The sequence below is a fragment of the Scyliorhinus torazame genome, chromosome 1 (genome assembly GCF_047496885.1).
Source record: "Scyliorhinus torazame isolate Kashiwa2021f chromosome 1, sScyTor2.1, whole genome shotgun sequence".
Lineage (NCBI taxonomy): Eukaryota > Metazoa > Chordata > Chondrichthyes > Carcharhiniformes > Scyliorhinidae > Scyliorhinus > Scyliorhinus torazame.
The window spans coordinates 202,079,012-202,106,044 of NC_092707.1; the positions used below are offsets into that span (position 1 = coordinate 202,079,012).

The 27,033-nt window shown below is 49.3% G+C and overlaps 1 protein-coding gene and 1 long non-coding RNA gene across 4 annotated transcripts in view; one reads left to right on the forward strand and one right to left on the reverse strand.

Moving 5' to 3' along the window:
* sh3d21 (SH3 domain containing 21) overlaps nucleotides 1–27,033 on the reverse strand; it is a 161,714-nt gene that overhangs the window by 127,293 nt on the left and 7,388 nt on the right. For 2 of the 3 annotated variants that reach the window (XM_072501970.1, XM_072501962.1), the window contains exon 3: nucleotides 12,129–12,189. The exons of the other annotated variant lie outside the window; for it this stretch is intronic. In XM_072501970.1, the coding sequence (XP_072358071.1) occupies nucleotides 12,129–12,189 (61 nt within the window). The remainder of the gene's footprint in view (nucleotides 1–12,128; nucleotides 12,190–27,033) is intronic. 3 annotated transcript variants of the gene reach the window in all.
* LOC140418507 (uncharacterized) lies at nucleotides 1,409–21,731 on the forward strand. Its single transcript, XR_011945095.1, has 3 exons — nucleotides 1,409–1,687; nucleotides 21,020–21,128; nucleotides 21,551–21,731. It is a non-coding gene; the product is annotated as an uncharacterized lncRNA (long non-coding RNA).

Here is a 27,033-nt window from a genome sequence, read left to right on the forward strand (position 1 = left end):
AACGTAACAAAGATCAACAGAAACGTCAAAACATCAAATGAGAGTGCAGTTAAAGGAGTCAATAAAACACCCCAACCCCTCCCTACAGTGCCCAGTGGGCACGGAAGGCCTCGATGGTGCCTGTGGACACCACATGCTCCCTTTCTAGGGACATCCGGTCACGAATGTAGCCGCGGAAGAGGGGCAGACAGTCTGGCCGGACGACCTTCTCGGTCACTCGCTGCCTGGACCTATAAATGGTGAGCTTCGCCAGGCCCAGGAGTAGGTTCACAAGGAGGTCCTCCGCCTTCCCCGCCCCTTTCCGCACCGGAGAACTAAAAAGGGAGTTCAGCCTGTAACACGGAACATAGACGTGGTCCACGGACTCCACAAGGCCACAAAAATGGCAGGCTTCTTGGGAGTCCGGGAACCGGTGCAAATGGTGATTGTACAGCATTGCTGCACCCCTGGTCCCCAAGATTGAGTTGGTGGACTCCTCCGTAGAGGGACCTCCAGTGGGGACCTCCGCCGGCAGATGGCAACAGGCACGCAAAGGCGTGTCTGGGTAACGGGCTAGGATAAGGAGGTGAAGGGTGTGCAGCGGCTGCCCAAACAGGAAACCCCTCCGTGCGAGGCGGCTAGGAATGTGGGGCACCAGCCCCCGAGGGAGGTGTCGAGGCCTAGGACAATTAAGAATTCTGTCAGGGGTTTGCCCAGATGGGATACCACTGCACACCTGCACGTCATCCAGACCGCGAGTGCTATCCTGTCCGAGCATGACCGTTTTGAGGTCTCGGATGGCATTGGCCGCGAGCCGGATGTCCACCGTCGGAAGTTGTGCTAACTCGTGGGGTGCCATCCAGCCCACTCGTCCACCACCCAGCGCAACCCCGATCCTGGTCAGCCTGGAAGCCACAGCTCACTCTTCTGCTAGCCACTCAAAATGGTATTAGTGGACGTGTGGATTCCTGAGCAGCGGATCCCTGACGACAGCCACAACTCCTGACGGGCGGGGAGCTGCGGCGCGAGGCAACCATGTTCCAGAGCAGGTCCTGGTAAAAGATGGGCAGTTATTGCAGAGGGTAATGAAGACCCTGCAGATCTATGAACAGGAGCTGCATGTCATAATTCAGGCGGTACACTTGGCGGAAAAAATGCGTCGCCAGGGCTCACCATCGTGGAGGGGGCTCAACGTAAAGGGATCGCCGCAGGATCTGAAGGCAGAAGGTCGAAGGCACACCAGCACCTGGCCACCCTCCCTAAGCGGGAGACACAGAACCTCAGCAGCGACCCAGTGCAGTCTCTTGTCCCAGAAGAACTCTACAAGCATTCTCTGGAGCTTTGTGACAAAGTCAGGGGGAGGGGTCAAAGTGACCAGTCGGTACCACAACATGGAGGCAATCAGCTGATTTATGACAAGAACTCGGCCCCTGTAAGACAGCACAAGGAGCAGTCCTGTCCAGTGTCTCAAGAGAGCGGTGACCTTGGTCTCCATCTCCTGCCAGTTAGCCAGCCAGGATTCCTCAGCCGGGCAAAGGTGGACTCCCAAGTAGAGGAGACTGGTCCTGCTCCAGGTGAAAGATCTGAGCTCCTCTGGGAGGGGCTCCATCTGCCACAGGCCAATGAAGAGTCTGGAACACTTGGCCCAGTTGATCCTGGCAGAGAACGCTGCGAAGTACACAGCCTGGCACCCTCGCATCTTCTGCAGGTCAGAAGGGTTGGTGAACATGAGGGGCACGTCATTAGCGTAAGCCGAAAGGACCACCCCAATGCCCGGCCTGCGCAGAACCAGTCCTGACAACCTCCTCCGCAGGAAGTGGAGGAAAGGCTCCACGCAAATAGAATATAGTTGGCCAGACAAGGGGCAGCCCGGACACACTCCTCTCCCAAAGTGAAGGGGCACCGTCAGGGACCCGTTAACCTTAACGCACTCTACGGCAGTACACAGAAGTCGAATCCGGACGATGACATGTGTTTCGAACCTGAATGCTTGCAGAGTTCCGAATAGATATTCATGAACCACCCTGTTGAATGCCTTCTCCTGATCGAGGGATAGACCCTCGGGGAATGATGGACCAGGTCCCGGACCAGATGGATGTTATTGTGGATTGTGCGGCCCGGGACTGTGTAGGGCTGATCAGGGTAGATCATGTGGTCCAGCATGGTGCCAAAGTGCAAACACACCGCCTTGGCGAAGATCTTGTAATCCGTGCTGAGGAGGTAGACCGGACGCCAGTTTTTAAGGTGGCGGAGATCCCCCCTCTTTGGCAGCAGGGTAATGGTGGCCCGGCGCCACGAGGGGGGCATTTCCCCGGTCACGATACTTTCCCCCAAGACCCCTACATAGTCGCTCCCCAAGACGTCCCAGAATGCCCTAAAGAACTCCACAGTCAGTCCGTCCAGCCCTGGAATTTTGCCCCTGGACAGGCCGTCGAGAGTGCCGGTCAGCTTCCCCAGGCTTATAGGGGTACCAAGCCTCCCGGTGCCCACAGGTCGACCTGCGGCAGGTCCTCCTACAAAACTCTGCAAGCACCCTCGCTGGACGGATCCGGGGAGAAAAGAGCACTGTAGAAGTTTAACATTTGGGCCCTAACCTCCTCCGGATCCGAGACAAGGGACCCGTCGCCGGCCAGCAGCGTAAGGAGCTGCTGACAGACTCCGCGTCTCATTTCCAGCGAGTAGAGGGGGAAGCCGCGATCCATGTCCGTGAGAATCTGGATCCGCGACCACACGTACGTGACCCGGGACCCAACAAGTTGCAGGTCCCGCAGCGCACCCTTCTGTACACCAGCCGCAGGGCCAGTTCCTCATCGGACTGATCGAGCCATGACTGCAGTATCATACACGATCTTCTCCAACTCCTCAACCCTGGATACGCCTTTTTAAAATAAATTTAGAGTAACCAATTTTTTCCAATTAAGGGGCAATTTAGCGTGGCCAATGTACCTAACGGCACTTCTTTGGCTTGTGGGGGCGCAACCCACGCAGACAGGGGGAGAATGTGCAAACTCCACATGGACAGTGACCTAGAGCCGGGATAGAACCTTGGATCTCGGTGTCGTGAGGCAGCAGAGCGACCCACTGAGCCACCATGCTGCCCTTACACCCTGGATACTCCTGACAGAAGGTACGCACATGAGTCTTGCCCACGTCCACGTTCTACCGTAGCTTCAAGGAGGGGAAGCCTCACCGCTTCCTTTCCCATTTCTTCTCCAACCGGTCCAGAAGTGACGCAACGAGCCCAGGAACCACTCGTCCTCCAGCAGCAGGCTGTTAATGTGCCAGTACGCAGACCGCGACTGAGCGCAAGTCAGGGCGAGCCCCGCCCACACCAGACGGTGGTCCGAACACGGCACCTGCTGCTGAGAGGACGTCGTCAGCACATGGGGCAGGTACACCTTGGAAATGTAGAGGGGATCGATACTCGACACTCCGACCCCAGGCCTCATAAAGGTAAAGACGCTGGAGTCAGGATGGAGAGTCCGCCAGACGTCCACCAAGTCAAAGAACCCGACCAGGTTCCTGAACTTCACCACCACACGAGAGCTGCACTGGGTACCAAGGAGGTCCTTTGTCTCGAGAGTGCAATTAAAATCCCCCCCTGGATGATGCAGTCGCCGCGGCGATGGTGCCAAGATGAGTGGACACTTGTTCGAAGAAAGACGTCTGCTGCTGGCCAGCCTGGGGAGCGTAGACATTCACAAAGTGAAGTACCTCGACCCCCTCGCGGATCGTCAAGTGGAGCACCCGGCCTGGCACTGACTCTTTGACCCCCACGATCTCCGGCTAAAAATGTGGGGCCAACAAGATAGCCAACCCGCCTAAACGTGAGGTTAGGTGACTCATGTAGACCCCCCCCCTCGCCACTCCAGGAACCATGTGGCTTCATTTCCCAGAGCGGTGTGGGTTTTATGGCAGGAAGCACGCTGCATACCTCCCGTCCCGGAGGACCGAGAAGTTCTGGAACCTGCGGAGCGAGTCCCTGCTGCCGTTAATGTTGAGGCTGGCTACGGTCACCTCCATGTCAGAAGTAAAGGGCTACCTTCACCTTTTCAGTGCTGGGAAAGAGCAAAGGAGCACGGTTCCTCTGCTCCCTCAGGAGTCCGGCGAGGAAAGATTTCTGCCAGCGCTGTGCAGTCGCGTTCGCATCTCCCGCCTCTTTAACGTAGGCACGGGAAGACTTAATGAGCAGCACCAAGTCCGACCACCGGTCGAAGGCTAGCTGCACTCAGTTTCTGCGACCGCGGTTGGCATACAGAAAATCCCAGAGTTCCCCTCAGGGGATGAGGGACGACTTGGTGTCAGGCACGTGGGATTCCACTGCCTCGCTACAGATGGACTCAAAATCATCCCCTGTGCCCCCCACCTAGCAGCTGTCCTCCTCTGGGCAGTCACCGTCTGAGCCCGAGTCGTCCGCCACTGTGGTGGACAGCACGGACCCACCAATTAGCCCTGGACCTGCCTCGATCCCACCCCCAGATCGTCGACAGACGGATTCCTCATGGGCTCCTCTCGGGAAACTGGGCCAGAATGAGGCGGTGGCTCAGACTCCCGCTCCTCTTGCGACTCTGGGACACCGGATAGATCCGGGAATAACTCCTGGAAAAGCTCTGGAATGGAAATTGAGTTGACCAGGTTCGGAGGCTGGGACGGAGGGGGAGGGCCCTCCATGCCATCACCGCCCAATGACCCTGAGGTCAGGGAGCTGCCACAGCCCTCCGGCATTGTGAAAACGATCGCCTCCGGGGTGCAAAATTGCACCGGGTGGAACGAGCCCTCGGGGGGATCCCACACACTCCCGTCCCCGTGGCGCCCTGCTCGGGGGGCTGCGGCAGCTATGGGGTCGAAATATGCTTTGATTTCTCTGTTTTCTTCCGGGTCACAGTGTAATGTCAAGGGGCAGGTGTCGAGGCAACACTCTCCGCACCGTGGGGGTCATGATGTTTTTCTCGCCCCCCCCACTCCAAGGAGTGCACCACTTACGGGGGGTGACCTGCTCCGAGAAAACCTCCATCCTTGCATCGCCCCCCTATCCCTCGACACTTTGCCCCCTGGGTTGTGTCTTGGTTGGTCTATGCGCCGGTTCGTGGTCACGCGCATCACTGCCGCTCCCCTTGTTGACCCATGCTGTCGCGATGCCGGGCCCAGTACCCGACGATGAGGCATCAATGGACCCCGGATGAGATGGAGAGTCCGCGGGGCAAGATTTTTCAGTAGCCCAGAGCTGAAGTTTCAAGGCGCAGAGTTCTCTAGGCCACCAGGGTCGGGGGTGTCTGGGGCCGATCCCCGTCCCGCCTTCTTACAGGCCTTGCGGCCTTGTAGATGTCCTCCCTCCTCCACGCTGCCAGCCGAGTGATTGGTTGGCACCGGCGTGATGTCCTCTCTTGGGGGTGGGGTGGTGGGAGAGGGGGCGGCGGCGTCAGCCTTGGTGGGCTTGGAGGCGGGGAAGTTCTTCCTCACATGCCCCACCTTCTTGCAGGCATGGCACCGCATGCCGTCCGCAGACCAGAAAATGTGGCAGGCCTCCCCTTGATGGGAGACCTCGAATCCCCCCTCTCATACACCCTCCCCAGCCAGGTGGATGAAAGCCTGGTGCCAGAAAGCGAAGATGTGCCTGAGGGAGGCATTCTTCAGGCCGGGAGGGAGTGGCGGCACCTTGAAACGTACCTCCCCCAATAGTTGGAGGTGGGGGAGGAGGAGCTCGGTAGGGAGGAAAGGCGGGACATTGGACAATATGACCGTCTCGACAGTGGCCTCAAGTGGATCCACCGCCCACCGCGAGCCCCTTTTCAAGGGCGAGGTGGACCGCCGCCTCAGCCCTCAGGAAGAACACGACTTTCCCGTACATTCAAGATGCGGCCACAATGGCCGAGGGGCCGAGGACCTCGGCCATCGCGCAAATGAACGCCTCTATGGTGACGGTGGGGTCAGCGTAGAACTTAAGTCCCAGTTTCCGGGTCAGCAGCCGGAAGGGTGGCGGGGCTCGGGGGGGTGCGGGGGGGGGGGGGGGGGGGGGGGTGAGGGGAAGAGTGAGATGTAACAATGTACTCTCCCCAACAAGGTATTGGGAGGAATGAGGGAAGGAAGGGAAGAGAGAGCAAGGGACACAGCAGGAGGAGGAGGAAGATAGCGACACAGGAGGGAGGGGCACCCTAGATGGAATGGTGCCTGAGGTGAGAGACTCCGAGACTCCTGTGAAGCTGAAGAGTGGGAGGACAGGGGGGCAAAAGCAGATCTTCAGTCCGGGAGGGGGCCCAGCAAAAATCACAGTCCGTGCTCCCACCCTAGGTCAACAACACCGATGTAGGTTCGCGAGGTCTTCGGCCCGTGGAGGGCTGAGTAAAACACAATCCCTGCTCCCACCCAATGCAAGCCACCTCCTCCCTGCAAAAAGTGTATGGGGTCTTCAGCCCGGGGTTGACTCAGGAACCACACTGTCCCGAAACAAACACACCGGATAGAATTAGGAAGGCTCCGTCCTTGCTGAAGGCAGTAGTTGTCAGTTGGGAGAACCAGGCCTGGCAGGGCAGGGCCCTCAGGCCAGGAGGGGCCCAGCAAACAAGCAGTCCAAAGGGCTCCACTCCCAGCTTGATGTTGAAATTGCTTTTTTGTCTCTCCTCTCTCCTTCCTTCCGTCACCTCTCCTTCCTCCAGGCAGCACAGCAGCAATCAGCACTGGAAACAGGCAGCAAACTGAGCAACACCAACACCAAGAGAGAGCAGCAGCAGCAGCAGAGAGAGAGCAGCAACAGAAAGAGAGCAGCAGCAGCAACAGAGAGAGAGAGAGCGAGAGAGCAGCAGCAGCAACAGAGAGAGAGCAGCAGCAACAGAGAGAGAGAGAGCAGCAGCAGCAGCAACAGAGAGAGAGAGCAGCAGCAGCAGCAACAGAGAGAGAGAGAGCAGCAGCAGCAGCAACAGAGAGAGAGAGAGCAGCAGCAGCAGCAACAGAGAGAGAGAGAGCAGCAGCAGCAGCAACAGAGAGAGAGCAGCAGCAGCAACAGAGAGAGAAAGCAGCAGCAGCAGCAACAGAGAGAGAGAGCAGCAACAGCTGCCACTCTCCACCACAGCAACAACCTGACAACTCCAAAGTCTGCCTTGGATTGGCCATGCTAAATTGCCCCTCTGTGTCCAAAAGGTTAGGCGGGTTGCAGGGGATTGGGCCTAGGCAGGGTGTTCTTTCAGCGGATTGATAGACTGGATGGCCTCCTTCTGCACTGTACGATTCTGTGATTCTATGTATAGAGATCTGGTTAGATCAGATCTGGAGGACTTTATTCAGTCTGAGCACCCCACATCAGGGGCTGGTTTAGCACACTGCGCTAAATCGCTGGCTTTTAAAGCAGACAAGGCAGGCCAGCAGCACGGTTCGATTCCCGTACCAGCTTCCCCGAACAGGCGCCGGAATGTGGTGACTAGGGGCTTTTCACAGTAACTTCATTGAAGCCCACTCGTGACAATAAGCGATTTTCATTTCATGTTGGCCTCGGAGAGGCTGCAACAGATCCATTAGAAAAATATAGGAGTTAATTAAGAAAGACGGGGCTGGATTCTCTGCTGTCGGGATTCTCCGTTGCACCGGCTGCGCACCCACGCCTGGAGATTTCCCGACGGCGTGGGGCTGCCCACAATGGGAAACCCCATTGGCTGGCTGGCGAGACGGAGAATCCCGCTGCCAGCGGGATGGAGAATACAGTCCAGGTATAATGGACTCGGTTTATATTCCCTTAATTATGGAAGATTAATGAGTGATATAATTGAGATCTTATAATCATTACAGGATTTAATAGAATAGAGAGATGTTCCCTCTTGAGGGAGAGTTAAAGGGGTACGTATCATCTCGACAGTTCAGTGTTGATGTCAAGAATTATTTCTTCGCACAACATTTGTGGAAATCCAGAACTCTCTCCCAAAAATCTATTGAGGCTGGGGCTCATTTCAAAATTTCAAAACTGAGATAAGTTTTTATTAGGCAAGAGGATTAACTGTTCTTAACCTAAGACAGATGGAGCTAGGACACAAATCAGCCATGATCTCATTGAATAGTGAGCAGTACAGGCTCGAAGGGGCTGAACAGATTCCTGCTATTCTTATATTCCATCCTATAACAGCCTCAAACAACTTTTAACTCCCGTCTCTCACTGGACTGAAAGACATCATTTTGGAAAAGAAAATGAGCTGTTAGAAATTTTCTCCAAAACTATGTACGCTTGTAATGAAAGTATATTGTTCCCCCTGAGCTCACAATGTGGACATTTTACTTATTAAGAGGTTAAATCTTTTTAAATCATCAGCTGCGGACTATCAGAACAAACCCAGATCTGGCTCCATACCGTTGCCTTGACAGTCCCCCCCCCACTCCAACCTTTGACGAGGACTGGATTTGGCAACCGTCAACCAAACTTGGTTGACATCTGTAAAACAGACAATGCAGATGTGTACTAGTTGACCTGGCTCTCCGAGCATTGCTCACAATATGCTTAGGATCTGAAGCATACTGGTGTCGCATATGTATGGTTAATCTGGACTTCCGGTGATGGTGATGTGCTGAGTAGACACACATCAATCAGGTGGCTCTTTTCCAGAACATCGCCAAATAGGCACTTTTAGTCAAAATTAGCCACAGTTAAAAAAGGGATAGACACGGCGCCGTGGACCCAGGTTCGATCCCGGCCCTGGGTCACTGCCCGTGTGGAGTTTGCGCATTCTCCACGTGTCTGCGTGGGTCTCACCCCCCCAAAATCCAAAAGATGAGTAGGGTAGGAAGATTGGCCACGCCAAATTGCTGATCAATTGGAAAAAATGAAAGGGAAAGACAGAATCATCATGCCAGTAAATGGGAGCTTGAGAGCAAGGTCGACAGAAGCAGAGAGAAAGGCCACAAACAGAGAGTGGACGAGTCAGTGGACCCAAGAGGCGAGGGCTCCACGGCCAACTCGGAGAGAGGGAAACCAACGACCCAGACAAAGGACAGCATATGCGGACTGGTAGCCAAACCAAAAAACGTCAACTCAGCATTTGAGGCCTTGTACTGGGGACTGTACACCTCTGAGCCCCCCGCCGGGGACTCGGGATGAAACGGTTCCTCGATGAACCTGACATACCAGTCATGGGGGACGATAGGTGGGGGAGCTGGAAGCACCAATAGGACTGGGCAAGGTCATGGAGAGCGTCGACTCCATGCAGGGTGGGAGGGCACCAGGACCCAAAGGGTTCCCAGCGGACCTCTGCAAAGAATTCGCGCCAGCACTGGCCCCACTCCTATGGGACATGTTCGCAGATTTTCTGGCGAGGGGTATCCTGCCTCCTACACTAACACAGGCCACCATATCGCTGATACCCAAAAAAGACAAAGACCCAACAGAATGCGGATTATATAGACCCATTCCACTGCGTATTGTAGATGTGAAAATACTCGCGAAAGTCCTGGCCAAGGGACTGGAGAACTGTGTAACAGAGGTGGTCAGAGAGGACCAGGCAGGCTTTCTCAAGGGTAGACAGCTAATTGCGAACATCAGACAGCTGCTGATTGTGATACTAAGCCCATCCAGGAGAGAAAACCAGAGGTGATCGTCTCCCTGGGTGCAGAAAGGCCTTCGACAGAGTCGAATGGAAATACCTCATTGAGGTACTGGAGCGGTTTGGGCTCGGGATGGGGTTCACCTTGTGGGTGAAACTCCTGTACAACACCCCCAAGGCGAGCGTTCGGACCAACACCATCAGCTCTGAATACTTCCAGTTGCACAGAGGCACCAGGCAGGGATGCCCATTGCCCTGCCCCTGTTCGCCCTGGCAATTGAACCCCTGGCGATCACACTGCAAGACGCAAAAGGTCTCACTCTATGCGGATGACCTGCTCCTCTACATCTCAGACCTGCGGATGGCTTGTAGGAAATCATGAGTCTCCTTGACGAGTTTGCCGCCTTCTCAAGCTACAAACTCAACCTGGGCAAGAGTGAGGTATTCCCGGTGAATCCGAATGGGGGAGGGACGGAGCTGGAGGATCTAACATTCGAACTAGCCCAAAACAAATTCCGCTACCTGGGGATCCAGATAGCCCATGACTGGACACGGATCCACAAGTGAAATCTGACCAGTCTGACGGAGGAAGTTAAAAAGGACCTGCAGAGATGGGATGCACTCACGCTTTCCCTTGCCGGGAGGGTGCAGATGGTCAAGATGAAGGTACTGCCAAGTTTCCTCTTCCTGTTTAGATCCATACCGATCTTCACCCCAAAGCCTTTTTCCAAGGAATAGACAAAATTATTATGCCGTTTGTGTGCAGGGGGGATTGGGGGGCGGGGGGGGGGGGGGAGAATCCAAGAATCCCCCAAAATACCACAAATTCCCACCTGCCAATCTAGATGCCACTTTTAAGAAGTGGAGACCCGACAGCGGAACACTAGCAATTAGGGACTTCTACACGGGAGACAGAATTGCAACCCTGGACGAGCTGACAGAAAGACTGGAGCTACCGAATGGGCAGGAGCTCCAGCATTTACAGATGGAAAACTTTCTCCGCAAGGAGATGATGAGGTACTCCTGGGCCCTGAGAGACACAATGCTGGAAGAACTGCTGGACACAGACAGTATGGTGAAGGGGAACTGTGGGGACATATACAGACGACTGTTAGAAAGGGTGAGGACACCACTAGAAGGAGTAAGACAGAAATGGAAGGTCAAACTAGGGACTGAGGAGCGAAGCACTAAGAAGGATCAACTGCACCTCCTCCTGTGCAAGGCTAAGCTTCATGCAGTTCAAAATGGTGCACAGTGCACCTAAACAGAGCCCGACTGAACAGATTCTTCCCGGAGATGGTGGACAAGTGTGAACGGTGCCAGGGAGGCCCGGCCGACCACATCCACATTTTCTGGGCCTGCCCAAGACTTGTCAGGGTTCTGGACAGCCTTCTTCGAGGCGATGTCCAAGATTTTGCCGAACAGCAGCACAGTGCAACGCGAGGGTAGATGCTGGAAGATCCCATTCCGGGATCTACCTGGCTCATCACGTCATCTAACGCAATCTCACAAGATGTTGTGATGCAAATCCTACCCATTGTGGGTGGTATCATTTCTGGCAAATCTGCGTATTAGAGCTCTCATATGCGTTCCCGTGATCTAACCAAGGCATTGGGATCTAATCCCTCACCTTGGAGACCTCGGGCGAGTGCCATTCAGTACTGGTCTCCAAAAAGGGGACCAGATGGAACAGCACTTGTGGGGGTCTCCCAGGGGATTGGAGGCCCCCAGGTGCATGCCCTCTGGGCAGGGTGGCATGTTGGAACTTCTGGTGCCACATGGGTACCCTGGTAGTGCCACTGCCAGAACCACTTGGGCCCAACAGGTCTGCACCAACACTCCAAAAGAGCACTTCATCCAGACCCACTCCTCCGCCCTATCGCCGTCATCCCACCTAACCTTTTGGCATTAAAGGGCAATTTAGCATGGCCAGGACACTTAACTGCACATCTTTGGATTGTGGGAGCAAACCCACGCATACACGGGGAGAATGTACAAGTGGCACCAAATCACCCAAGACTGGAATCAAACCCATGTCCTTGGCGTTGTGAGGCAGCAGTGCTAACCACTGCGTCACCGTGCCGCCCCAACCATTGACTCTGGACTCCATGAAATCTCATGGCTTCAGGTTAAACATGGGCAAGGAAACCTCCTACTGGTTACCATGTACCAGCCATAATCAGATGATGAATCTGTACTCCTTCATGTTGAACACCACTTGGAGGAAGCACAGAGGGTGGCAAGGGCACAGAATATACTCTGGGCGGGGGTCTTCAATGTCCATCTCCAAGAGTGGCTCAGGAGTACCACCACAGACCGAGCTGGCCGGGTCCTAAAGGACATAGCTGCTAGACTGGGACTGCAGCAGGTGGTGAAGGAACCAACAAGAGGAAAAACATTCTTGACTTCATCCTCACCAACCTGCCTGCTGCAGATGCATCTGTCCATGACAGTATCAGTAGGAGTGACCACCACACACTCCTTGTGGAGCCAAAGTCCTGTCTTCACATTGAGGATACCGTCTATCATGTTGTGTGGCACCATTGTGCTCTCGATGTTCTCCCGACATAGCGGGATCGGCACCAGGGGCAATGTGGTCAGAGAATCACCCCCCAAATAAAAGACTGCACTTACTTCTGTGGACAGAAGGGGGCTGCATGTTGTTTTCAGGTTCAACCGGGGAAGGTGGCACTTCCTGTAAAACACAAACTTTGGTTTAGACTGAACTCACTTTACCACAGATGTTTGTCATGCAACCTTTTCCACAGAAATCTCCATCAATAATTAGTCTGTGATCGAACTGAGGGCATACTTCTATCATATTTTTTATTCGTTCACGGGATGTGAGTATCGCTGGCAACACCAGTATTTCAAAAATCTGTCTGAATTGTTATAGCACAGGAGGCCATTTGGCCCATCGTGTCTGAATCATTCCTAATTTCCCTTGAGACAGTGGTGGTGAGCTGCCTTCTTGACCCACTGCAGACCATGTGATGTAGGCACACCCACAGTGCTGTTAGGGAGGGAGTTCCAGGATTTTGACCCGGTGTCAATGAAGGAACCGCAATATATTTCCAAGTCAGGATGGTGAATGATGTAAGATGGGGAGCATCTTTACATCTGCTGCCCTTGTTTTTCTAGGTGGCAGAGGTAGCAAATTAAGAAGATGCAATTCAAAGAGGATTGGTGAGTTCCTATAATGCACCTTGTTGATGGTTCATGTGATGGTATGCATGCACACATAAGTGTAAATGTATAAAGTTGCATATCAGTACATGTAATCATCGGTATGACCTCCGGCCAGCGGGTGGCATCAGACATCCATCACGTGACTGGAGTGACCCGCCAGTTGGTAGTAGGACGTACAACAAGATAGTCGCACTTAGAGTAGCTCCCGAGAAATTCGAGTAACTTTGTCTGTAAATAAATCTGTTTGTTATCTTTCCACATGTTTGGCAATAAATCATCATTCCAGTTAAACACATATATATTCTGTGTGTATCTTTGTCAACTGTGGCACCACAGAACACAACATGGTACCAGGAGTGCAGAACATTTAAAGGTAACAACAGAAGAGACGTGGCGAAGTAGGTGGAAGACCGAAAAAATAATTTCACCCACGACCTGATGAACTACGGCTATTTGAGACTCAACGCAACAAACAAAGGTGAAGTTCGAGATGGAAGGTTTAAAGGCACCCCACCAGCTTCAGGTCTTGGACAATGTAGATGAAAACTGGCGCATTTTCAAGCAACAGTTTGGACTCTGTGTCTTAGCCCTTGGCCTGACGAGAGGCGCATTGTGTTGCTGCTCACGGTAGCAGGTCCACAAGCTATCAAAATCTATCACACCTTCGCTTTTGATAGTAAATCTACCCTGCACCCTTTCCAGTGCTATAACATTCCTTCTATAATGTGGATTCCAGAACTGCGCACAATACTGAGAAAATTCTCTTCTCAGACAGGCTGCCTGATCTTTCAAGGAAGCACTTCAGAGTTCATGGACCGTAGAGTGCTATCACAAACAACAGGGCTAATCTCATCTTTGAGATAGCCTTCGGCACATTCACAGTCAATGAAGTGTGAAATGGAATGTCAACAACATAAAGAAAGGGGTAGCAGGAGCTACGATGAGGTGATAAATTACTTGGAACAGCACTGCTCATAGAAAGAAAACGTAACATTTGAAAGATACCTATTTCGTACACATACCAAAAAAGCAGGTGAATCGTTCAATAGTTTTGCGACAGACTTGAGGTTGGAGGCCCAGTCTTGCAATTTTGATAATCTCCAGTCATCGATGATCTGTGACCAAATAGACATTGGGACATCGGATAATAGACTCCGACAGAGATTGTTGCGAGAAGACAACCTCATATTCGAAAATGCCATCAAGATCTGCCAGGCAAGTGAGTTGGCTGCACAGCAGATCAGTATGCTCATCTTAAAACATGTTGGCGCCAATCTCGGACAAGACGCTGGCGCCATAAGCACTGTGATGCAGTCGATAAAGAAACGTGGTCTCGGTGTGGGCAGCCATTTTAAGAAACGTGAGTGGTGGCCATTTTGGGTAGCCGGGGGAAACACGGTGACACAGTGGTTAGCATTGCTGCCCCACGGCACCGAGATCCCAGGTTCGATCCCGGCTCTGGTCACTGTCCGTGTGGAGTTTGCATATTCTCCCCGTGTTTGCGTGGGTTTCGCCCCCACAACTCAAAGATGTGCAGGGTAGGTGGATTGGCCAAGCTAACTTGCCCCTTAATGGAAAAAATGAATTGGGTACTCTAAATTTAATTAAACAAAATTGGGGGTAGCCGACCAGATCCGCCATTTTATGCCAAAAATGCGGCAATAGACATTTGCCACAAAGTTGTCTTGCACTTGTCACGAGTGTGGCAGAATGGCTCATTTTGCTAGGCGATGCACTTTACATCCGAACACAATCGATGAGTGCGGATAAGGATAAATGCATTGATGACTGGGCTGATGTGAGCATGATCTCGGAAAGGGACACAAATAGTTCGACCAGCCAGAGCAAAAAAAAATTTCTCCAAATTTGCAGTTACAGTAAGGCAAATGAGGGACCATAGAGGACAGATGGACATCCCACTAATGGTTAATGGCACGCCAATCAACTGTAAACTCAACATGGCAGCAAGGACCAATCTGATCCCTATGTTAGCGGTGGGGTGACTAAAAATCAAGCCAAAAATGATCCCAAGAGCTGTACTCCTGAAGGATTAGAATGGTCATCAGATCACGACCTTAGGAGCGTGCGAGCTCAAAGTCACTGTTAAGGACAGACCGTGCAGGATAATATTCTCCATAGTGGAGACAGAGCGCCTGTCACTCATTGGAATGGAGGCATGTGAAAAGCTTGGGCTCGTCAAGCGGGTGTACAGGGCAGAAAGCATGGCACCCCGCCGATATATATCATATTGAATTAATCATGAAGGACTATGTGGAGATGTTTCAAGAATTTGGCACTCTGTCCTTTACATGTTGCACCCATCTAAAGAAGAATGCGAAGCCAATCGTGCACGTGCCCAGACGTGTGCCCGCTCCACTGAAGGACAAACTGAAGGCCGAGCTACACCGAATGACAGCTCTGGGAGTCATCAGGCGCATAGAGGAGCCCACCGACTGGATCAACTCCATGGTGTGTGTAAAAAAGAGGAACGGTAACCTGAGGATATGTATGGACCCCAAGGACCTTAACCTGAACATCAAAAGGGAGCATGACCCTATCCCAAAGAGGAAGGAAATAGCTTTGGAAATGACAGGAGCAACATGTTTCAGCACGTTGGACGCGTTGCAAGGTTTCTGGCAGCTTAAGCTCGACAATGCGAGCACCAGGTTGTGCACCTTCAACATACCCTTCGGGCGTTACTGTTCCTGTCAATGCCGTTTGGTATAAAATCGAAGTCTGAAATTTTTCATCGTGCCATGGAGCACGTAGTGGAAGTATTACCAGGCGTCTGCGTTTATGTCGATGATATCATAATCTGGGAGTCCACGCGTGAGGAGCATGATGAAAGGCTTCTTCAAGTCCTACAAAGAGTCAGCAAGAATGGCCTGAAGCTCAGTCAGACAAAATGCCAAATCGGAGTTGATAAATTCACCTTTATAGGGGACAGGCTCTCAGCAAAAGGTGTGCAGCCAGATGATGAAAAGATTAAAGCCATTCTAACGATGTCACGACCCACAGACAAAAAAGTGTCTTCCGCACACTTGGGATGATCAACTTTGTGGTCATGTTTATCCTAACCTGGCCTCCAAAACGTTCCAGCTCTGGTACTTGACAAAAAAGGACTTTGTTTTTCAGTGGTCTCCCAAACATCGAGCAGGAGTGGCAAGCGCTGCTTATCTCATTGACGACAGCGCCAGTTCTTGCCTTCTTTGACTCGACAAAAAAGACAAAGGTTTTGACTGATTCGTCCCAGGATGGCCTTGGAGCGGTGCTTCTGCAGCAGCGTGCAGATGACTGCTGGCTTCAGGTGGCATATGCATCAAGAGCTTCATCGGAAACTGAGTGCAGGTATGCGCAGATTGAAAAGGAATGCCTGGGGCTAGTCACGGCTCTAGAAAAATTTCACGATTATGTGTATGAGCTGCCTGCGTTTCCATAGTGCAAAAGAATGTGTCAAATATCCTCAAGAATACAACGCCTAATGATGAAGATCCAGCACTACGACTTTGGCCCCATCTTTATGCCAGGCAAATACCTGGCAGTCACTGACACACTCTCTCGAGCCATGGGCATCAATGAGGCACGCCTGGTTAATAACGAAGTCCAACTTCATGTCAATCTCGTCACTGCGTCGCTTCCGGTTGCCGACGAGAAGTCACGCCTGATAAAGGCAGAAATAGCTAAGGACCTAGTCCTATAAAAGGTGCTCAAAAGTCTTCTAGAGGGTTGGCCTAAAGGTTCCTGCTCTGGATACCACAATGTACGGTCAGAACTCAGTGAGGCGAATGGTCTCCTCCTGCGGCAGCACAGAATCGCATCCTGCATTCTTTAAGGCCGCTCATGCTTAAGAAGCACCATGAAGGGCACCTGGACATTGAGAAGTGCAAGTGCAGGGCCAGGGAGGTGATCTATTGTCCAAGACATTGCAGGTATGGCCGAACCCTGTGACACGTGTTAGAAATTCCACTGCAAGCAAAGCAAAAAGCCAATGCATGTGGGTGACATCATTGTAAGTCAGTGACAGAAAGTGGGCATGGACTTGTTCCATTTCAATAGGAGATACTACCCTGTAGTTATTGACTACTTCTCAAGCTATCCAGAGGTTGCACAGTCAGTGAACTCAATTGCTCGGTGTGTCTTACAACATGTCAAAGCGATTTTTGCCTGACATGGTATACCATCTTTTGTCATGATGGACAATGGGCCTTGTTTCAAAAATCATAATGGACTGAATGTGCCCATCACTAGGATTTCAGGCACTTCTAGCCCTCTGTATCCCCAGTCAAATGGGAAGGTGGAAAAGGGTGCGTACATCGTCAAGCAGCTGCTAAAGAAGACCATTGGTGGCCAGGAGGATATCTACTTGGCGCTTCTAAGCTATTGTTCGGCGCCACTCATCAATGGGCTGTCGCCAACACAGCTGCTCATGAACAGGCAGCTGCAGACGACCCTGCCTTCCATGGTGGCTTCCCCCCCCCCCCACACACACGTAAATTGTTGAATAAAGAGGACATTGTTTCTTCAAAAGAGGAAGCAGAAAGAGGTTTATGAGGTCTACAAGGAAGCTCCAGCCACTGCAGCCAGCAGACACCGTCAGACTCAAGGATCACAATACCAATGGATGGGTAAAACTGGCAAAGATTTTGTGACAGGCATGTCCACAGTCATTTATGGTGATCACTGAGACCTTTCATGCGAATCCAACCGAAGAGCTGGCGTGCAATCCCAAACTTGAAGAAGACGCAGACCACCCAACAGAGCCAGTGATCAGTGAAAATCAGCATTGCTAATTTGAGTGCCCAGCCCTCTACCTGTTAAATTGTTTGGAGTCGTTCCTGGTGCAGAGGAAGGTGGTTGCGGTGATTGGCGGTCAGTCATCTCAGCCCCAGGACAAGACTGCAGGAGTTCCTCAGGATAGTGCCCTAGACCCAACCATCATCAGTTGCTTCATCAATAACCTTCCTTCCATCATAAGGTCAAATGTGGGGATGTCCGTTGATGACTGCACAATGTTCAGCTCCGTTCACAACGCCTCAGGTACTGAAGCAGTTCATGTCCAAATGCAGCAAGACCTGGACTATAAGTGGCAAGTAACATTCACATCACACAAGTGCCGGGCAGTGGCCATTTCGAACAAGAGAGAATTTAACCATTGCCCCTTAACATTACCATCACTGAATCCCCCACTATCAATATTCTGGGGGCTACCATTTTAAGGATCCTCCTGTTATCCCTATTTGTCTCTTGTTTATTTCCTTTATTTTCTTTTGCTTTGGCTTTTATAATTGTTGTACCTGGACAATTTCTGGGACCTATGCCTTTAAGATGGACTTCACCATTAATTTGTTTTAAAAGGGATCCAGCAGGATGTGCTGGAATCGGAGATGACTCATCTTGATGGACTTGGCTGTCAGCCAATAAACTGTTTACTTTGCTGGGCACTTGGCTCATATTCTGTGCTGTTTTGTGTTGACAATTTTGGAATGTTCTGCCAGGGACAGGAAGGCATCATCTGGTTTTACTTTTGGTTTGATCAAGAATCTGGAGAGTCAAAGTCCTGATCTCTCTCTCTTACCTGATGGACTCAGTCTAAAGGTTCAAAATAAAGACCTTTCTCTTTCTCTACAGTCAGATTGAACTACAAGGAACTTCAGTCCAGCAACAGCTGCAGGCAGGGCCAATTGTTTAAAAAACCCTCTTTAAAATGTTGTGAGGGGAACTCTGTTTTTCCTCTGTAAAGCTGGTGGAGTTGGAAACAAATAAGAATCACACAGACCTGAGGCGGATCTTTGGAGTGAAAGCCCAGGTTATTAAAAGTGAAAGTGACTTCCCAGAGGGAATCCCACAGTGTGGAGATTCGGACTGAGTGTTCCAGCCAGAAGATCCTCGTTAGACATCCAACCGATGGTTTGCAATCACTCCGCGTCCTGGAAGGATAGTTAGCTGAAAAAATACTTCAACATCCAAAGCAAGAGCACTCATCTTCCATCTCACTCTAATCCTCCTTTATTTTTCCCTCCCCCTCCCTCTGCGTGCGTATGTCTTTTGTGTGTTTAGGTAGAGAGCGGGATGGTTAAAGGGCGGGTAGTAGATTAGCTGTCCATTATTCTAGTATATCTATCTCTATTGTTGTTATAAATGAACAGTTGCTGTGTTTCACTTACCAATCTGGTGCCAGTAAATCATTGGAGCAGTCAAGGGCCAAAGATCTCAGAAACTTTATACAAATTATTGGTTAATTCACTTGCATTGGGACTCCAGGACCTGTGGGCAGGAATTGACTGCACACTAGCCCAGGGTGTTGTAATACCATTGACCAGAAACTGAACTGGACTGCCATATAAATGCTGTGGCTACCAGAGCAGGTCAAAGGCTAGGAATTCTGCAACGAGTAACTCACCTCCTGACTCCCAGAAGCCTGTCCACCATCTACAAGGCACAAGTCAGGAGTGTTAGTGTCTGTGACAGGTATCTGATGGAAAATACCAATGAGATCCAAGCCAAATATAGAAAGTTCAGAGGTGGGGGGGAGGGGGGGTAAAAAAGAACATATGAGAGGGGGGGGCATGAGAGGGGAGCATGAGAAGAAACTGGCAGTGAGCATGAAAGGGAATGCAAAAACCTTCTACTGACATACCAATAGTGAAAGGATAATTAGAGGAGGGGTGGAACCGATTAGGGACCAAAAGGGGGATTTACACATGGAGGCAGAGGGCATGGCAGAGAAACTAAATCAGTAGTGTCTTTACCAAAGAAAGTCATAGTAAAAGAGGCGTTAGTTGAGATGCTGGATGGGCTAAACATTGCCCATAGGCATCAGTCACTAGAGCCAAATGTGCTTTACCTGAGGATTCTGGGGAAGTAAGGAAATTGCAGAGGCACTGGGCATAATCTTCCAATCCTCCTCAGATATGGGGATGGTGCCAGAGGAATGGAAAATTGCAAATGTTACACCCATGTTCAATAAAGGGTTAGCACTGCTGCCTCGCAGTGCAGAGGACCCGGGTTCAATCCCCGCCCAGGGTCACTGTCCATGTGGAGTTTGTATATTCTCCCTGTGTCTGCGTGGGTCTCACCCCCACAAACCCAAAGATGAGCAGAATAGGTGAATTGGCCATGCCCTTAATTGAAAAAAGAGAATTGGGTACTCTAAATTTATTTTTAAAAAGCAAATCATATTTAACTAACTTGATCAAATGTTTTCATAAGACAATAGAGAGAGTTGATGGGGGTAATGTAGTTGATGCAATGTATATGGACTTCCGAGAGGTATTTGATAAAGTTCAACATAATCAGTTTGCCAGCAAAGTTGAAGCTGGTGGAATAAAAGTGGCAGAGTAGATATGAACTTGGGTGAGTGACTGGACAGAGAGTAGTGAAAAACAATTGTTTTTTGGACTGGAGGAAGGTATGTTGTGGGGTTCCGCAGGGTTCAGTGTTACAACCCTTGTTTTTCTTGACATATATCAATGGCCTAGGCTTGGCGGTACAGGGCACAATTTCAAAATTTACGGATGAGATAAAACCAGGAAGTAGTGTGAACTCTGGGGAAGATAACAACATATTTCAACAGGGCACAAACAGCCCAGTGGAATGGGCTGACTCATGCAGATGAAATTTAATTAAGGTGGCAAGGCTGGTGGAGCAAGTTGTTCGCAATATATACGGGCTTCCTTGGTTTTATAAATAGAGGCATTGAGTACAAAAGCAAGGAAGTCATGCGAAACCTGTATAAAACTTGAGTATTATATCCAAGTCTGAGCAATCCATTTTCTGAAGGATAGGAGGCTTTCAATAAAGTGCAGATTTACGAGAATGATACGAATAACTGCTAATACCATTGCCTCACAAAAATCTATCAATCTCGGTTCTGAATTTTTCAAATGTCATAGCCTCCATAACTTTTGGGGAAGATAGTTCCTGATTTCCGCTATCCTTTGTATGAAGAAGACTTGTTTCTTGGCATCTCCCCGAATTACCTGGGTCCAATTTTATGATTATTCGCCTTGTTCTGATCTCTCCCTCATGACAAATGGTTTCCCTCTATCCAATCAAATCCTTTAATTATTATAAAGTCTTTATTAGATTCTCATAATCTTCGTTACTTAAGTTAATATGAGCCTAGTCGATAGCACCTGTCTTCATTATTTAGCCCATTTTGCCCCAGTTTCAGCCTGATGAATCTGCCAAGACCAGTCTGTTTTTTTCTGGCATGGTGTCCAGAGGTGAAGGAGCTGGGAGTGAGGGGTATGGGTGACTGCAGAGCAGCATCACCAAAAATGTCAAACTACAGCGCTGAACAGCTGTATCATAACTTCCAAACTTTTGTATTCCAGCCTTCCTGAGCTACAGGCCGCAGAATGGGTTGCGGAGCCAAAACTGATCAGCTGGAACTCTTCAGTTTCACAGAAATGTCTCAGAGGGGACCTTCTGGAAGACTAAGCGGTATGTACACAGACTCGAGAAACTGAACACAAGATAATGGGCAAGGTTTCACTGGAACAAGGAAATCGGTTTGATTTTTTTGCTCACCCTATAGTTCAAAATAGTTTTGCACCGTAACATTGCTGGAAGTGTGAATTGATGACAGGGCAAGAAAAGACAATGGGAGATTTGGACCTCAGTAAACAACACAGAAGATAAAAACAGTTTGGACCAGTATTCCTATTTCCCCGTTTTACTCGTGTTCCATTTTCAAGTATACAAGACCAGTTCAGACCAGTATTCCCCATTTTACTGTCTTGCCCTCCTGTGAATGGGACCAAACCTCCATCTCCTCAGGTAATTTGATTCAAGATGAGAAGTAGGGTGAATTGGAGGTAATGAAAAGTCATATTAGACTCAAAACTCTGTTTCTCTCTTCACAGAGTCTGCCAGACCTGCTGACGTTTTTCCAGCACTTTCTGTTTTTACTTCAGATTTCCAGGACCTGCTGTACTTTGCTTCTACTGAATTAGAGACTAAATAGATACAGGAAGAGAAATTAAGAACGGAAATGAAATTTTGTATTCAGGGAAATAAAAAATAGAAAGGAGAATTAAGAAAAAAGGTGACAATTTTCAATTTTAATAATTCCGAGGAACAGTTCACTGCCTGCAGAAATGAGACTCAACTTTGTAAATTGTGCTGCCTCACGGCGCCGAGATCCCAGGTTCGATCCCAGCCCTGGGTCACTGTCCGTGTGGAGTTTACACATTCTCCCCGTGTTTGCGTGAGTTTCACCCCCACAACCCAAAGATGTGCAAGGTAGGTGGATTGGCCACGCTAAATTGCCCCTTAATTGGAAAAAAATTAATTGGGTATTCTAAGTTTTTAAAAAAACTTTGTAAAACTTTCCCTTTCTGGGCTGAAACATTTGAACGGCATTGCAGGAACATAAATCTCATCAGTTAAAGGATGTTTCCGCTGTTAATGTGCCAGCCCTAACCTTCTGCAGCAAGTGTCAGTTTTTAAAATTCATTCATGGGATGTGGGCATCGTTGTCTCTGTCAGCATTCATTGAGGGCTTTTAAGAGTCAACCACATTGCTGTGGGCCTGGAGTCACATGTAGGCCAGACCAGGTAAGGACGGCAGATTTCCTTCCCTAAAGGACATTAGTGAACCAGATGGATTTTTATGACAATCAGGAATGGTTTCATGGTCAACATTTGACTTTTAATTCTAGATTTTTATTGAATTCACATTTCACCATCTGCAGAGGTGGGATTTGAACCAGAGCCTTTCCCCAGAACATTTCCCTGGGTCTCTGGATTACTCGTCCAGCAAACAATACCACTGCGCCACTGCCACCCCATTAAAAGCATAAACGCAACAGTTTCTTCAAATTCCTGGGATTGTTGAGCTAACTTAAGCGCAGCAGGAATCATCCAGCACCTGTGGCAATTCACAACTCGCGTGGTCTCTCTTCCTCAGCATAAATCGTGAGCTAATTTACACATGAATAACAGTGGATGTATTAAATTCACTGGTATTTTCCCAGTAAATTCTGTCCCAATGTTTTCAGATATCCAGAGCAAGTAAACAAGCTGTCATGAGAATCTTCTGGCCCACTCCATTTGTTTGCTTTCCAAGGAGGCGATAAGAGGCCTATCCCGGGTGGGATGGTGGATTTGTTTGCCGCTCTGCGGCTTTCACTCAGTGCGATTTCTCCAGCCACACGCTGTTTTGTTGTGCACTTGTTGTAGCATAAGTTGCTTCCTTGATGTGCACTCTGACAAAGGAAGGTTCAGACTTGGAGATAGCTTTAACATGTTTATTACTGTTAACAATTCTCCTACTTGGATTCAACGCTACTGTTAATCCTGCTATAGCTACTCAGACTGACTAACCAGTCTGCTACAATCCACGTGGTGGGAGTGATGTGTTTCAATCAACCCTGTGTCTGTGCTCACTGAGAGTCTCCACTGGAAATAGACTGAGCATGTGTGATGTGTCCTTTTACATGGGTTGGTGTAATGCCCTCCTGTGGTAGTGTCACCTCTATGTGTATCGTGAATGCCCATTGGTCATGTCCTATCTTACTGACCTATTGGTTGACTGTCTGTGTGTCATGTCTCTAGTGTTCCCTCTAGTGTCTAGCTAGGTGTAATGTATGTACATTAACCCTTTGTGTACTCAGTGTTGTATATCACCACACACGCCCCACATTTTCTGGGATCTCGCTCTAGTGATTCAGGGGATGAATCAGGCCAATCAGTGCGGTCCTAGATCCACGGCCCCTGTCTCAACAGTGTTTGCCCCAAGGGGGTTCCGAACCTGGGGGGCACTAAACGTCGGCAAGGAGTACACCCTGCACTTTTCACTTCCATCCCTTTGATTTCCTGCATTCCCTTTTCTGCACTCTCTCTGTTGAGAGCGAAATTCCTATGGCCTTCTTAAGGTCTAATGATGGCTCGACCAGCGACCTCTGTTAGGTCCACTCAACCGTGTTAAACCGACAACGTTGCACGATGACCGATGGCTGGGGGTTGTAATGGTTTGCCACTATTGCAACCAACTCTTTAAAGATCTTGGAGGCCGGGGCTGCGGGCTACGTGAGGCTTTTTCTGACACTGAAGGTGGGCGCTCCACAGGCAGTCAAGCGTATTACTCAGCACCATTTATAGCGTTAGCTCTGAAAAGTATCGCACACGCTCTGCTTATTGCATCCCAATCCTCCATGCTAGCATCAAATGCATCACGTTCTCCAAAGAGCGGCATTTTGAAATCAATGCAAACCTTATTCTGGTAGTGTGATAGGAGATGACCGTTCGTCCAGTAGTTAGCAGCGCAGACTGTAGTTCTACTTTTACCCTCATCGCCAATTTAGTGACCATAGAGGAGTCCAAAAAAGAGACATAACTAAAACTAGTTTATTGCAAAGTAAACTATTCACAAGATCCCAGCTGGGACTACACATAGACAGCTGTCATCTGGGCCGGCTTTTATATAAGAGTCTATTAACTCCGCTGATGGGCCCCCGCCCCTCAGCTGGAAAGCTCATATTCCACAAGGCTCACAGGGAGGCTAATTGGTCCATCCCCATTGGCCTTGTGTGGGTTATAACGGACACTCGACAAATTAAAAACAATCGGGTGATATAATTGGAAGGTGGTCCACCATGACAGGACTAAATTCAGGTGTGCAATGGAATCCTCTCCACTTACCTGGATGAGTGCAGCTCCAAAAATACTCATGAAAAAGATTAATAATAATAATAATAATAATAATCTTTATTGTCACAAGTAGGCTTACATTAACACTGCAATGAAGTTACTGTGAAAAGCCCCTAGTTGCCACATTCCAGCTTCCTTTTCGGGTACACAAAGGGAGAATTCACACCATCCAGGACAAAGCAGCCTGCTTGGTTGGCACTCCTTCCGCAAACAGTCCCTCCCTCTACTACCGATGAACAGTGACAGCCGTGTGTACCACCGACAAGATGCGCTGCAGCAACTCACCAAGGTTCCCCAGACAGCACCTTCCAAACCCACGACAATTCCATCTAGAAGGACAAGAGCAGCAGATACTTGCGAACCCCACAACCTGGGAGTTTCCCTCCAAGTCACCACATCCTGACATGGAAATATATCACCGTTCCTTCACTGTCACCGCGTCAAAATCCTGGAACTCCCTCCCTAACAGCATTGGAGGTATTCCTATGGACTAAAACAGTTCAAGAAGGCAGCTCACCTTCTCAAAGGCAATGAGGAATGGGCAATAAATGCTGGGCTGGCCAGCGACGCTCACATCCTGTTAAAGAAGAAATGAACCGCAAGTACTGGCAGTTAATACTGTTTAATGGTTTCTAATTATCTGCCCTGTTCCTGCATTATTGCATGTTCAGTAATCTGATTCCTTGTTCCTCTCAGCATTCCCTTTGCTGAACTGGTCTCCCTCCAGTGTTATCAAGCACCAATTTGACACTCTGTATGTTACAATGAGCCCCAATCATCGAGGTTGTCTTGCTTCAGGGTAATTTAGGTGACCATTGGTTATGACATTGAGCTTTATCTGACCAGCTAAGGCCCATAGTTGAATCAGCAGCGCGATAGGTGGCAGAGTAATAGGCTCTGGTGTGGCTGAGAACTGTCCTGTTCCCGTTCTGGGTCCAGTGACCCTTGCAGGAGATATGTGTGTGCGTGTGTTTTGTGTGTGGAATTCAGGAAAATACATTGCCTATGTCGGGTACATTCAAATAGCTTGTCGGCCCTGACACCCTACGGTCACTTGTGACACACGATGACTTGATTGAATGGCTGACTGGTCGCTTGCTGGAGAATGGACCCTCCAAAACAATCAACACCTCCAGTCATGGAGGAAAACAGAAAACAGAAGACAACCAAAAAGAAAAATAGGATTCTCATGACACTTACAATTAGGAGGGCTCAGATTTAATTAATGATATATTTATAATTAGAATTCAGGAATAATAAGGCGAAAAAGTCACTGATAGGAGTAGTCTATTGGCCACCAAATAGTAACATTATGGTGGGATGGGCAATAAACAAAGAAATAACTGATGCATGTAGAAATGGGACAGCAGTTATCATGGGGGATTTTAATCTACATGTCGATTGGTTTAACCAGGTCAGTCAAGGCAGCCTTGAGGAGTTTATAGAATGTAGCCGCGTTAGTTTCCTAGAACAGTATGTAATGCTACTTACGAGGGAACAAGCAGTCCTAGATCTGGTCCTGTGCAATGAGACAGGATTGATTCAGGATCTCATAGTTAGGGATCCTCTCGGAAGGAGCGATCACAATATGGTGGAATTTAAAATACAGATGGAGGGTGAGAAGGTAAAATCAAGCACTAGTGTTTTGTTCTTAAACAAAGGAGATTACAATGGGATGAGAGAAGAACTAGCTAAGGTAGACTGGGAGCAAAGACTTTATAGTGAAACAGTTGAGGAACAGTGGAGAACCTTCCAAGTGATTTTTCACAGTGCTCAGCAAAGGTTTATACCAACAAAAAGGAAGGATGGTAAAAAGAGGGAAAATCGACTGTGGATATCGAAGGAAATAAGGGAGAGTATCAAATTGAAGGAAAAACATACAAGATGGCAAATATTAGTGGGACACTAGAGGATTGTGAAATCTTTAGGGGGCAACAGAAAGCTACTTAAAAAGGCTATAAAGAAGAGTAAGATAGATTATGAGAGTAAACTTGCTCACAATATAAAAACATAGTAAAGGTTTCTACAAATATTTAAAAAAAGAGTGGCTAAGGTAAATATCTGTCCTTTAGAGGATGAGAAGGGAGATTTAATAATGGTAGATGAGGAAATGGCTGAGGAACTGAACAGGTTTTTTGGGTCGGTCTTCACAGTGGAAGACACAAATAACATGCCAGTGACTGATGGAAATGAGGCTATGACAGGTGAGGACCTTGAGATGATTGTTATCACTAAGGAGGTAGTGATGGGCAAGCTAACGGGGCTAAAGGTAGACAAGTCTCCTGGCCCTGATGGAATGCATCCCAGGGTACTGAAAGAGATGGCTAGGGAAATTGCAACTGCACTCGTGATAATTTACCAAAATTCACGAGACTCTGGTGTGGGCCCGGCGGATTGGAAAATAGCAAACATGACACCACTGTTTAAAAAAGGAGGTAGGCAGAAAGCGGGTAATTATAGGCCAGTTAGCTTAACTTCGGTAATAGGGAAGATGCTGGAATCTATCATCAAGGAAGAAATTTCCATCTGGAAGGAAATTATCCCATTGCACAGACACAGCATGGGTTCATAAAGGGCAGGTCGTGCCTAACTAATTTAGTGGAACCTTTTGAGGACATTACCAGTGCAGTAAATAACGGGGAGCCAATGGATGTGGTATATCTGGATTTCCAGAAAACTTTTGACAAGGTGCCAC